Here is a 14,529-nt window from a genome sequence, read left to right on the forward strand (position 1 = left end):
TCAATTCTCTGACAGTTAACATTAAAAATATGTAGCTGTCTTTAAATGCTTCCAAAAAGTCAATCTCAATCAAGGTCAGATATCAAACATGCACCTCTATCTCATACCCTATTCACAGTCACAGCTTTAGACACTTTCAACAATGTCTATCTGCTATTTTTATCGAGTCATTGAACTTGGTCTACTACATACATATACAACATCTATCTCTCCGCCTCTCAGTCTCTTCACTGCAATGCCTTGAATGAACGTTGTTGTTGTGGAAGTCGCAGTCACTGCCTCAATTTAAGTTTTGGTTTCCGTTACCAGCCAAAGGGCAAACACCAAGCGATTTGTGGAGCAATTGGATACCCTCGATTTCTATACTGCAAGGTGTATATTGCTGGTTATTTAACTCTGCGCACATTACGTTAATCGCATGCAATTTTCATAATATGCCAGTTATTAGCTTATTAACATAATATGGCGATAACAAGCATTGGCATTGCATGAACTGCTAATCGATTATTAAGCTATGCTTGTTAGCAGATAACTTGAAATGTCGATAACAGCCCAAATAACCGATTACACATTAACAGCAGCAACTGCATCGTGAGTCAGCTGTTAATTAACAGAGCTTAGCTGCTGCTAATTTAAATATGCTATCAACAGGGTATCCGCCAAGTCGATTGCCTGGGCACGAACAAAACGTTTACTTATTTTTGTTAATAATTGCACGATGCAGAGGCATAAACAATGGCCAATATGAATATGATCTGTTGATTAATGTTCGCTATTGGCCTTTGCTACGGTCATTGGTCGTCGCTGACGTTGCCGTTGCCTGTGCCGTTGCCTATCGATCGGATCAGAGCTACCGCTTACTTTTTGTTGTATCACGTTGTACACACTCTTATGTACATACATATGTATGTATGAATGTTGTGTTACACAAAATGGCGGCGTAGGCTTAGCACACGAATTAAGATTCAAATTGAGATCGCTAAGCTGCCCCAAAAAATCCAGTTGCTGTTTAACGTTTAATAATCCGGCGCTATCGGCTATTGCCATCTCTGTCGGAATGAATTTACGCGACTGTCTGTCGCATTCGCACGCAGTTGCACTAGCTGTCATTTTATGCGCATTTCACGCATTTATGGCCATTGTTGTTAATTGCTGAAATTGGCATTCCCAAACACAGCAGGGCACACAGCTCGGCTCCACAGTCGGCAGCAAGTCACATTGCCTGCCCGACTCCCAGGGGAGCGCAAAGGCTCAAAGCAAGGAGGCAGCAGCAACAGCAGCAGCCGCAGCAGCAGGCGGCGTAGGCAGGCTTTAATTGAGCTCTGGCGCTAGCGCTGCAATTGACACCGCAGCGGCCAATTATAAAGCGAAGCGAGAGGGAGAGGGAGAGAACGAGAGTGATTGCTAGCTGGAGCATGCTACGGGTGGTCCATTGACTTGACACAGATAGTGACTGTTGGCATGCAGATTGATTTGCTTGGCAAACGTTTGCAGCTTTGTAGTCAATTTTCCAAATGGCCAACGTTGCTGGCCAACTGGCCAAGTGGCCGAGTGTCATCAATTTAAATTAAGTTCCAGCGACTTTATCGCCACATGCCTCAACCACAACGCAACGGCAACAGCATCAGCAACAACAAGAGCAAGAGCAAGAGCGACAACGACAAACTCTCTGCCGGGCAATCGTTGCCCCGTCATCATTATCCAAAACATGTCATTAGGCAACGGCGACGACGTCGCCGACGACGACGACGATGACGACGACGATGACGACGACAAAGCTATCCAGAATCCTGTTCTGACACTGCTATCAACTGGCAGTCGCATTCCAACCGACAGCGACGGCAACGGCAACGGCAACTGCAGCAGTGCAGCAGCAGCGCAGTCAACGTCGATGCTGACGTCGCGTGCGGCGCAGCGGAAATTGGCCGAAAGGCGCTTCGACTGCGATGGAGACTCAGACTCTGCGCAGACGCAGACGCGCTAACATCGCCTTCAACGTTGTCGTCGTTGTCGTTAGTTGTTGTTGTTGTTGTAGCTGGTCGCTGGTTGCTGGTTGCTGTTGTCGAAGTCGTCGCCTAATAAAGCAGCCGCGATCGCAACGCTAATTAAAATAATTGAAATTTCTCACGGGAAACGCGCAGCTGGCAAGTGTCGCGTTTGCGCGCAGGGCATCCACAGATAGTTTGAAGAAATAGAGAGAGAGAGAGAGAGAGAGAGAGAGAGAGAGAGCTACACATAGTTGCAGCCATATCCGTTGCAAGTGCGGCTAATTGCAAATTGATCTCAATGCAGCAATGCGGCAGGCTGGCAACTGGCAACTGGCAACATGGACATGTCCAACAATCGAATTGACAGGCCGCCTCTGATGGACATTAACATGGATCATAGCGTCGGCGGCGTTCGACTCCAACTCCAACTCCGACTCCAACTTCGAGTCGAGTCGAGGCATCCTCCAGGCACACACAACTTAAGCAACTTGGCATAAATGCATAAATTTCATTAGCTGCCACAGCGCGTTGCACGTATAAATTTTGAAGTTGAAGACAGTTCTTGGCCAGCCAAGCACAAGCTCTGGTGTTGGCACTTAAATTAAATGTCAGCTTAGTTAGTTGCGTAAATAATTCAAGTGATGCCTTTTTGCCGCATGCCCCTGGATGCAGCGTGCCACAGGAAATGTGGCAGGCAACAAAATGTTGGCTGGCACAGATCTATGCAACAGATAACGGCAGCAAACAACAACACAAACAACACACACAGCACACACAAAACTCCAAAGTTGCCCACGAAAAATTGTTTTGCAAACGTTCGACTGCGTGAATGTATTCACAGTATTCACGGCATGCTCGAAGTGAGTGCTTTGTGAGTGCACAGCCCGTAAAGTTGTCGAAAATGATTTGCAGATCAAGATTTGTGCGCACAATTTATGTGATAACAACAACTGCAGCGGCAACAACAATAACAAGAATTACAAACTAAACTCAACTTGCCCCACAACTTGCCCCAATTAGTGGAAGGCTTCTAAGGCCTCCATGTAGCGCTAATAATGACGCCTTTAAATGTGCAATAACAATTTTTGAGACGCGCAAAAAGTGCATACTACAATGCTCTATCTGTGTGTGTGTGTGCGTGTGTGAGTGTGTGTGAGTGTGAGTGTGTTGCAAGTGCCGCCCATTGGCTGGCAAACCAGCTTCAAACACGGCATCAAGTGGCTGCCTCATGAGATGAACGTGAATGTTTTACTGATCAGCTCGCTCGTCGGGAGCAACGGCGGTGGAAGCGGAGGCGGAGGCGGAGGAGGGCGTGGAGCAATCGTCGCCGAGGCTATACTGTATGAGTATCACAATGAAGGTAATCATGCTGGCCATCATCTGCAACAACATCAAGAATAAGCATAAGAACAACAACAGCAGCAGTAATTGCACATTGCGCATACGCACCGTTGACAGCAACGAACCATTCAACTGATAAAGCCCATAAATCGTATAGGTTTGCAGATTTGTGTACAGATTCGAGCTCATTTGCGACAGCTGTGTGGGAAAGTTACGTTTTTTTAGAGAGTAGAAGTTTAGTGAAGAGAAGCTGCAGCAACTTTAACTTTAGCTTTAACTTTAGCTCACCCGACAACGCAGCGATTCGTCGGCTGCGTAGATAATAAATTTGTTTAGATGGCGCTGCATCTGCTGAAACTGAAAAGGAAGCGCAATAAATTGTGGATGTGTTTTTAATAAGGATTATAGCTAGTACTCTTGGTGGACTATATTAAATGTTAAAAATATTGTTTTGAACAAAAAAGTGAAAAATAAAAATGAATGCTATTTCTTATTGCTCATATTTATATTAAATTCATTTATATGACCACTTATTAAATACATTTAAATATTTAGATGAGCAATTAAGAATAGCATTCATTTTTATTTTTCACTTAGTTACTTCTTAGCTTATTAACATATTTTTAATAAAAGTGAGATTAAGATGTTTTTTTATGTGAAAGTTTTTGTAAAGAAATAATTTTTGAAAGTGTTGCTATTTATAATTTTTGAGCTGTGAATGTTGTGAATTACAAAATTGCTAAAATAATAATTACTTTTGTTAGTTTGTCAGTCAGTTAGCTTTCATTTTGTATTAATGAATATACATGTGAACAATTTTGAGGAAATGAAAATCGGGGAAAACCAATGAAAATTATCAATCAAATTAATTCCCGTTGCTGAACACTTAAGTGATTCCTTCAGCTCTTAATATATTAGCTAATGTTAATATAAAGTTTTTATATATATTATATATGTTAATATAGAGTTTATATATTATACTACAGTACATTATTTCTATATAGCCTTTTTCTTTAGGCATAATTCTTAATACCCCATCTTACCATTTAAATTCTTTGAGTCTTAAAAAGCAAACAGTGTGAATAGCCTAGTTTAACATATGAAAACGCTAAACCAAGATCTCATTGTGTTATCTAGTTTCAATCGTTCAATCCAATGTCATTCATAAAAACATACCGATTGAAACAACAAGGAGAAAGCAATGATGGTCAGTACAATATTGATGCCCTCCGTGATAATTTGATAGCCATAATAAAGCAGCGCTGTGGGCACATCGAGGAATGCAGGTTCGTGATGCAGCAGCACGCGTATCATGTACATCACCAGATGATAGGCTTTTATAATGACCAAAGCACAGGTTTGTAGAAAGATCCAAAGCAGCTGAAAACGTCGATTGCTAATGGACTTTTCGGCCAACTCAATCAGCTCCATTTGCAACTGTGTGTGTGTTTGTGAACCGTTGATTAAGTTACATTAACAGAATGGAAACCTTGATGACTCACCGCCATGATGGCATCCACTTTGCTGAGCACTTTGGGCACATTTGTCTCACGCGGCGGACGCGCTGCAGTTGCAGTTGCAAATGACACTTTGCCTGCCCAGGCCATGGTTGACAACAATTTGATATTACAGGCGTGGCATGCAACGCTTTTATGCAACGACTTTCTGACACAATTACCTAAGTACATATTTCAGTTCTGCTCTTTGGTAGCTTCAAAATGAAAGGGTCGCCTAAGAAAAATGTAAAGTTTAGAAAAATTGAAGAGGAAAAAGTTAGAAAGGAATTCGTTAAATATCGTATATAAAATTAGAAAACCATATTTCAGTCTTTCTTGGTCTTTTAAAAATGTTACTCATTTTCGAACTACAATTTTAAATGAGTTCGCAAAACTCATTTAATCATTATAGACTTTGACTCAATTTAACAAGCAATTTTGTTGAATAGAAAACTTTTAGATCAATTATTTAAATCATATTCAATGTAGTTTACAAAACGTTCAGAAGACTTCCTTGGACAATTTTCCATTACTAAATACGTTCCTTCAAAGTGTGAATGAACTATTCAGATCATTCTGTAAAAATTTAATTAAAATTTGCTGAGTAATTTCCTTGAAACACGAGCTCAATTGCCGAAATGTTTGTTCAAAGACATCAAGTGATTGTGTCTTAATTATGTGTGCTGATCATGGAATTAACATGCTTTAGGTCAAATGGAACTATTGATTAAGGTAAAGTTGTTAAAAAGAAAACAATTGAATTGATTAAACCTGAATTCAATTTACATCGCGTATACTTAATGTTCATTAGAACTCTCTTAATTGAATCTTTTTTAATTACAACAATCTCCTCAAGTGCTTAATTTTTTCTACTAATTAGTTCTTCTTGTAACATTTGATTAGTTTACACTTAAATCTAACCTACTCTTGGAGCAGCCCTCTGCCATTCAGTGGCTGGCAATCATTAATCATTTTGGAGCAGTCGCTGTGGCTGTGGATTAAAAATTGGGTGCACAGCGCGATACTTTAGCCAAATGAAGCCCTTGGGAGAGCAGTCGTTGCAGTAGCTGTTGCAGTAGCCAGTAGCCAGTAGCTAGTTGCAAGTGGCAAGCGGCAAGTACGAATTGCTGTTGGCCACCATGGAAATCATTGTAAATGCATGGACATGTCCAGGGAGTCGTCGGGGCAAGACAGCTGAAACAAACTGTGTGTCAGTTGCAGTCAAGTGGAGTCATAAAGCTGCGGCTCGACTTTGGGTTAGATCGGTGGCAGCCACCACAAGTCACCAGATGCCTGACACTGACACCTCGATCAGTCAGCTGAGTGGCAACTTGGCAAAGCGTGCAGCCTGCTCACGGGATTGGGCAACGAGTAGGCGGATTTATGGGCTGCCCAGCGTCAGTTTAATGAGTTTCTGGCATTAATAAAACACAGTTAAAAGGGAGACAGGCTGTCGGAGGCAGGAGTCGTGCCACAGTTGGCTGACAAACGCAAAGAAAAAAGAGCGAACAAAAATAAAGAAAAAGGAAAAAACTATGCAATTGGATTAGATTAGACGTTGGCCCAGCTGTCGTGACAGGTTGAGAGCTGAGAGCCACGAAACGGGCCGAATGAGAATTTATGGCCAATGAATGCTGTGTGTGAGCCAGAGGCCTGGCTTTAGCTTGGCCTGGCCTGCTCAGCCAAGTGCGTGCATTGGACGCAATATTTTATAATGACTTCATTACAACAAATGCAATAGACTGCAACAACAACAGCAACAACAACAGCTGCTTGGGGCTCTCGAAACTCTCGAAAATTGCAATAAAAAAGCTGACTTTATTTTGATTTTCTTTTGGCCAAATTTGGCTGCTTTGATTCGTCGCATAATTGGCAATTACCGTGGCCAAGCGACGTGGACTCGTGGGCGAACTGCATCGTCGCCAATTCCGCCCTCCCCCCTGTGCTCTATACTGTGCACTATACTGTGCTGTGTGCCTGCTGGGATTTACGAGTCCATATCACATATAATTGCCAAATGATTTTCTTTGCCTTGTCACGCAAACCCTGCGGGTTGTCGTCAGCCCAAGAAGTGCAGTTGGTGGGGAGAGGAGTGGTTAACAGTTGACATTTGAAGCCAATTGCGGGCAGCTTTGGCTGAGAATTGTGTTTAGATTCGATAGCTAAAGGGTTAATGCAGCATTCAGTTTAGTTGGATTGATTCCATGTTTGGTTCACTTGGTTCCAATTGGAAGGCCTCTTCAAGCAGTCTCTGCTGCCTTCGCCCAAAAGGTGGCGCTTATATGCCCCAAATGCGCAACCATTTAAGCGTCAAATTAAATTAAGTTATTATGTTAAATGCTTGTTTAACTGTAAAACTAAACTAAAAAAACTATTTTTTAACTAATTGTAGCTGACTTTAACTCAATTTAACTTTGTCATGCCTAAAGACATTGATTGAGTTCAATGAATCAAACCACACCAAAAGGTGGCGCTTATCTTGCTCCAATTGCGCCGTCAATTTAACAAATTAAATTAAGCAATTAATTAGAGTTTAGAGTGGGCAAAACCAGAGCAAAACTGAAGTGTGTTTGATGTGATTCTACTGTGACACCCTTTTATTGACAAGTTATTTTGATGCCCAATTTAAATAGAGACTGCAAACGACACCCGAAAGGTGGCGCTAATCAAGTGTTTGTTGCGCCGCCAATTAAACGAAAATTAAATGAAGTAATTACTTTTAATTCGAACGCTGCTAAAAGTATTGAGCTAATAAAGGTTTTGGCTGCAGCTGCGGGGGGCTTGAGCTTTCGTTGAACGTTTGGCAGGCATTTATTGATTGCTTTTAATAGCTTTTGCGCAGCCATTCACTTTGCAGGCCTCACTCACAGCCTTAGCCTTAGCCCAAGTGAATGTGCAACACTCACACACTCACACACGCACACACTCACGCACAGGCACATACACATACGCATAAGTGTTGTAGCTGTTTCCTGCACGCAGATTTGCATATTATTTAAATGCATTTGTATGCTGAAATTAGCGTCTAATTGGAGTTTACACGCTGCATTTTTTATGTGCAAATAAATTGTGGCAATGGAGCCTGGGGAGCCATGCTCCACTCCACTGCACACCGCCCCGCCCCCCTTGCGGCCACTCCCTCGCCCTCAGCTGCAGTTTTGTAGTTTGCCATTTGCCGAATTTGTCAGCGTTTGTCAGCGAAACGAGTCTGGGGGCATTTTGTGCGTTTGCGATTACGCGACCAAATCAAAAGCAAAACTCAAAATCAAAAGCAAAATAAAGTAAAAATCAAATGGCAAGTGCGCGCTCAGCCATTCACTACTCACACACACACACACATAAACACACACTGTTGCATTCGCACGCACTGCAGTTTCCATTTAACTGCCTCGCTCGCTCGCTTCGGGGGCCAACTTTGCGTATGCGTGATATTTTTTTTTATAGCGTTTTGCTCTTTTATTTTGTTTTTCTCAATTTTATAATTGCACATTACCAATACACACGCATACACTCCGGCACAGGTGTCAGTTGGCCAAAAGGGGGGCGTGGCCATTGAAGGCGATTGCAGCCTATAAAATGGCGTCCATATAAAAACTGCAGCGAAACTGCAGCGCAAAATTAGCGGCAAGTTGCTGCTTGCTACAAGTGGCAAGTCACCAGTTTTAGAGCAGCATTCAAAATACTTTGTTGCCGCTGTAAATATACTGAATTTATTTAATATCCTCTCTGGGACACCGAACTAATCTTTAGAGTGTGTTGTTTACGAGCTTGACGAACCGAGTGCTGAGTGAATGCAGCTTGTGAATGCAGCGCAGTGAGTGTGCATCGTGTTTTCAGCTTATGGCAACGCGATTGCGCTTCTACATGTCGCTCTGTTAATCCGATCCTCGAGCTCACAACTATGTTTTTTTTTCTGTTTTCTTTTTTTTTGGGGCGCATGTCGTCAGCTCGGATTCTGTTAGATCTCTTGTTGAACATGTGCTTATGCCCGCCTCTGCCCAGCTGCTGAGCTGCTCAGCTTCTCAACTGCCTGCCACTTGCCACTTGTGGCATCGCATTACCTGCACTGACAACCACCAGCTACCAGTGTGTGTCCCAGAGCTCGAAAACCGATACGGCTTTTGCAGCTGCTGCTTTTTAGTTTTAGTTGCTGTCGCTGCTTCTGCTGATGGTGCTGCTGCTGATGTTGCTGCTCTCTAGTTGCTCCAGTTGCAAAGCTCTCCAATTGCTGCCCACTCGCTTCCATTATGCGGCATACCCTTTTGCAGGGGAATATAGCTATTAGGAATAAAATGCTATTACCTTTTTTGTAATCTACTAATTTTATTAAGAACGTTTTATTTTTTTACAAGTCGTGAAAAAGTCTTTGCATTTCGATTTTGTCTTTTTCTGCTTAGTTTCTGATTTGTTTCCAGTCACTAACTTTTTGGCATTTATAAATAAGAAATATCTACAAAATGATTAACATACTCTGTTAAAAATTGATAGGAAAAATAATAGTTGAAAAGTCATAGGAAATTTCTTAAAAAATGATCTACTATTGAATTGTAGTTATCTAAAATAAAAACTCGACTTTAAAATAAATCAGTATGATATGCAGAAAAAAAGTAGTAAAGACTTGATTAAATGCTGAAATTAAGTACTCTTTAAAAGGACCTGTACAAAATGATTATATTCTAAATCTCTTAATTTAAATAACGCTAAACGTAATGATGTACTAGAAAATTCTCTTAAAAAATACGTAGAAATTATTATTATTATTACTTTCTATAACTCTTGAATATATTTGCAGAAAATTCTGTTTTCTCTAAAACAATCTAACATTAATTTTAATTCAAATTGCTATCTTTAAAATTAAATAGACATTTAAACAACATTTATTCGTATTCCAATTCTTGTCTTTAGTATATGATATACATATGTATGTATAATCATCATATATAATTAAATGAAGTGAAAAGTGTATTCCTCACTTATTATATCGGTTTTGTTGATATACCAAAATTATGATGATACTCTAAAAAGTCAGCAACGCGCGACAAAATATTTCCTTAATTTACTGCTAAAATTTCACTACCAATTACATTTTGTTACTGTCTTCACTTTCGTTTTTCAGCAGATTAAATGCAGTCTTATTAAATTCGAGTTACACGCTGCAAGAGCATTCAATCTTCCTCAACTCAAAGACACCAATTTCAACTTTGTTTTTTCAATTAATTTCGCATTAAGCGCCGCCCCTGCGCTTTTGCTATTTTATTTTAGCTTTTTGCTTTTTGCTCATATTTATTTGCATTGCGGCTGTCACTCGCAGCTATGTAACGTCATCTTCAACATGACAAACGCTGCTAATCCCACCACCTACTTGAAGCTCCACTTGGACACTTGGGCCTGGGGATCGTCAAGGAGCAGTACAGAGAGATAGACAAAGAGAGAGGGAGAGGCGAAGGCAGCTGTTGAGCTGCATCAGCTGCATTTGGGCTTGATCTTCCGAGAGCTGCGAAAATTATTAACGCCATTAACGGCAATAGAAATATTTGTGTTTGCCACTTGCCCCCCTTTCGTCTTCCCCCTTCCTGCTTAAGGCCGTTAAACGAGTTGCAGTTACTCGTGCAAAAATTACTAGTCATGCGGCTGCAACAGCAATAGCAACAACAACAGCAAAAGCAACAGCAACTGTGGCCCACAAAATGTGACTAATGGCATTTTTTAAATGCAGACTCTAGGCCCAACTAGCTAAGAGGAGCCAAGAGGGAGCGCAACTCCTTTGCAGTTCTCAACGTTGTTGTTTTTTTTTTATAGGCTACAATTTTTAACGCCTCGCCAGGCACAGAGCATGGAGAAGACGGCAGGCAGGCAGATCCCCTCAGCAATCGTGCAACTCCATCGTCAGCTCGTTGTGCGTGTGCTTTTCTGCAGCGTCATTAATTTTGCCATGAATTGACAAAAACATCATAAACTACTTGTTGAACAGAAAATCCACTTCAGGCGACAGCAGCCGCAGCCGCAGTCTCCATCTCAGTCTCGAGTCTCCAGCCCACGCGCCAAGCCGACGACGCAGTCGGAACGAGACAACGATGCGATTGCCGCCCGGCAGGCTCATGTTAACTCTTCCTCCCTCCCATAGCTGCACCTCTTCCTCCTCTCCTCCTCCTTCTCTGCAGATACATCTTTGGCTGTCTGGAGTCTTGGGCGCGGCGGCTGCAGCGGCCTCATAAATAAACATGTCTAGCATTTTGTCCCGTTGCCAATCGCACGATCGCATTGACCTACAGGGCCCATAAGTTGCCCAAAATTGATTGCCAACTATTCGTATCAGATATTCATATATGTATGTATGTGTGTATATAGTGTGTTATATAACTGATGCGAGGTGACTGCTCACTGAATTCTCGCGACTTTATCGCCATATCAATTACGTAGTTGCATGTACAAAGCAATCATGCTCAGCAGCAATGAAATGTGCACAACATTCGCTCTAGAAATTGCCGGGGATATCGTATTATAATTAATTTGCGATTTGCAAAGATAGTTTGTCTCGATTGCAGCTTGTGAAGTTGGCAGCGAAATCGAGAAGGATGTGGCAGAGATGAGATGAGGCCGCGATCTGATTAGCTTTACACCAGGCAAAATAAAATGAAATATATTTCTTAATCACTTCACAGTCAGCTTATGCAAAGCGTTGTCTTTTGTACTTAAGTGATTTACAAACCAAATAATCAATAATAATCAAGCAATGGAAAACAATCTCCTGAGCTAGATAATCTACAATATAAGAACTTGCCAAACAAATTATCAAATTTTTTATATACCAGATTTTATATATTCAGTCAGGTTAAGAATTGCGTTATCCATAAAAAGTTGATTTCTATTTAATTGATCTAAGTAGAATTTCCAATTGAAGCAATAAAGTAAAATCTATTGAGCTACAATTTCTACCAAATAACTTAAACTTAAAAATATAAATAAACAGCGCTAGTATATTAAATGCAATACTTTCCATAGTTGTCGCAGACTGCTCAATAAATGTATTTTCTATTTTATATGTTATATTAAAGTTAAATAGAAAGTTTTTTTCGACCTAAATCTACAAACTTCTTAGAATACTCAACAAGTAAATAAAATTGATTGCGAATAAAGAAAGATTTCTTAAGCCAAATTTTTTACCAGATACTAGCAATATAAAATATAATATATTAATGTTTGTTATTCTTTATATTCAACAATAAATCATATTAAATATATTCTCAAAAATTATCACAACAGTTTATTTATTTCTCTCCCCGATTAAAAAATAGAGAAATATTTGGGAATTAAAGAAGATGTCCTCTTAATTTTCTATCAATTGATATTCATAGAATTATATTTTCCTTTCTTTAACACGTAATCAAACTTAAAACATTTTTGTAATTCTCGCCAGTGGCAGTAGAGAAAGGTTTTTTCCTTTTCACCAGATAAAACTGTAATAAATAAATTCACAATATTTAGTTTTTTGAAAAACAAGTTCAGCTAAAAATATTTCTGAATATTCTTACAATACTCATTAATAATTGACTGTTAAGTTATTAAGATCTCTTGATTAAACATTTATCTCTATTTATTTATTTTTCAAGAACAAATTAAGCCAAAACTACTTTTACAAAATTCTCACAGCAATTCTTAAGTATTCACCTTCACCCCCTGCTCAACTCGTTGACCCCAAGCGAAGAAATGCATTGACCCACGCGGCGTATGCGCAATGCCCAATTAAAGTAATTGCCGGTGTTTAGCGATTTTGGCCAGCAAACATTTACAAACAGACGACAGCAATTGGATGCGTTAATGAATTGGCCATGGCAGGCGCATCTTCTTTTGCAGTCGCTTCCAGGCAACATTTGCCAGCTACAAAACGAGTAGCAAAGTTGCTGCCAAAGGTAAATCGAAGCCCGAGATTAATAGCGATAAGCTATTGATTAGCCTAGCAAAATAGTAAAAGAGAGCGAGGAGAGAGAGAAGGGAGAAGCAAGAACAGATGGACAGGAGGACAGCAGGTGGACAGGCAGAGCAACAGTAAAATTGTAGACGATCCACTCTAGATGTTATCAGAGCTGGATCACTAACCAAAGGCAGCGACGGCGGCGGCGGCAGCGGGAGGAAAGGATTGAGGCAGGTGTTACATGCATGCGATCTAGAGATAATTCAAGCCAAATGTTGCCGGATGCCAAGCCGCTCTAGACAGGTAGTTGAGATTGGGATTGGGTTCGAGATTGCGATTGGGTTTTGGAGGTTTTTTTTCTGGCTGTAAGCTGCAGGCTGGAGGCGAAATTAAGCGCACGCTGGCAATTTGCATAAAAGCAGTTTAATGTTTAAATGTTTTATTGAATCGACGCTCGATTACATGGCCCAAGCCTCCAAGGAGGACGAGGAGGAGGAGGAGGAGGAGGAGAAGCAGAAGAGCTGCCGTTTCGAATTTGCAATGCAAATGCTGGCTGTAACGATTCCAAAAGAAGATTGCGACAACAACAACAACAACATCAGCTAGAAGCGGAATCTGTATCACGATCTCCAATGCAATTTGACTAAACTATCTGACCGCATATGAGAGGCCTATTTGTAAGTGGACTACGACGGACCAAGGAACTGGTTTTTTAATTATGAAAAAAATAATAAATCGAGAATCGAGTGAGAGATACGAGAGTATAATATGTTAGCGAAGGAGCTGCTGCAAAAGGCAGCGATGGCGATCGTTTGATCAGTAGATCGTTCGGTGGGTCGTTTTGGTCGTTTGCGATCAATCGTCACGTTGCTGATCAGTTGTCAATCAAACGCAACACAGATGCTTCACACCACAGAGATGTGCTTCATCCTCAACTCCAACTCCAACTCGTAACTTCAACTTCCACTGCAAACTGCAAAACTATCATCATTAGTCGCTGCCAGTCGGCATACAGACACGTTTGATGTGCTCCGTGTGCTCTCCAGCTTCTAATTGCAAACTGGCAGCTGCTGATCTGGATATGGCCAGCATCAAAAGCCGCTACCACTTGCCTGGTTGCCTGGCTGCCTCGCTGCCTCTGCTTGGGTTATCTGTGTGCTGAGTGTGTGCCTTGGCGACTGTTCGACTGTCGTCAGCGCTGCTGTGCCAAATGTAAAGTGACGCCTGATCTTGAACTGGTTCCGGAGCTCGGCAAAACGGCTAACGCGGTGGTCCCGGCTGTCAATCTTCGCTCTCTTTCCCACTCTTCTTAAAGTGATTTGCTGCTGCTGCCGTTGCTGCTAAAACGGCTCCCGGCCTTCCAGCCTTCTGTTAGATGCCTTTCCAATTCTTTACAACATTTTGGCGCACAATTTCGGGCCCTGCTGTGCGTATCATATGATCTTGCCACGTCCACCACATGCAGTGTCATTACTCGTTGTCCAATCGTGTTGCCTGTGATACCCTGTAGCGTGTGTCAAAGGCTAACGGGGTATTAACGGGTTAACTGGAAGACAAATTCAAAAAAATTAAACTGCTTACATTTGAGTTAAAGTGAGATGGCAAGACAATGCAAACGTATAAAGGTCAAGGCGAAGCAGTGCGCGTTGAACTGCTTGCAATGTGGGTATGTTCGTAAAAGCAGTGTCTTCTCCTGCAAATGCAAGCAGTACACTTTCCTTACTTAATGCAAGCAGCATAAATCTTAATTCTAAATTCAAATAAAGAGTATCTGCCAGCAGTTCACTCTCAT

At 41.2% G+C, this 14,529-nt stretch overlaps 2 protein-coding genes across 3 annotated transcripts; both read right to left on the reverse strand.

Moving 5' to 3' along the window:
- Positions 1–2,213: 2,213 nt before the first annotated feature.
- On the reverse strand, positions 2,214–3,680 carry LOC117569681 (uncharacterized). Of its 2 annotated transcripts, XM_034250930.2 has the most exons (3): positions 3,618–3,680; positions 3,438–3,527; positions 2,214–3,368 (listed from the first exon to the last, which is right to left on the reverse strand). In XM_034250930.2, the coding sequence occupies exons 1-3, from the start codon at positions 3,675–3,677 to the stop codon at positions 3,237–3,239; spliced, it is 282 nt and encodes a 93-aa protein (XP_034106821.2). In that variant the 5' UTR covers positions 3,678–3,680; the 3' UTR covers positions 2,214–3,236. The 2 variants fall into 2 exon arrangements, with proteins under 2 accessions (XP_034106821.2, XP_051859454.1); XM_052003494.1 differs by having other exon boundaries at positions 2,214–3,527.
- An 807-nt stretch (positions 3,681–4,487) lies between these two features.
- Positions 4,488–5,029, reverse strand: LOC127565380 (uncharacterized). The gene is made up of 2 exons (XM_052003531.1): positions 4,832–5,029; positions 4,488–4,766 (listed from the first exon to the last, which is right to left on the reverse strand). Exons 1-2 carry the CDS (start codon positions 5,015–5,017, stop codon positions 4,488–4,490), a joined length of 465 nt encoding a protein of 154 aa, XP_051859491.1. The 5' UTR covers positions 5,018–5,029.
- Between the last annotated feature and the right edge of the window lie 9,500 nt (positions 5,030–14,529).

This window comes from Drosophila albomicans, chromosome 3, assembly GCF_009650485.2.
Source record: "Drosophila albomicans strain 15112-1751.03 chromosome 3, ASM965048v2, whole genome shotgun sequence".
NCBI classification, from domain to species: domain Eukaryota; kingdom Metazoa; phylum Arthropoda; class Insecta; order Diptera; family Drosophilidae; genus Drosophila; species Drosophila albomicans.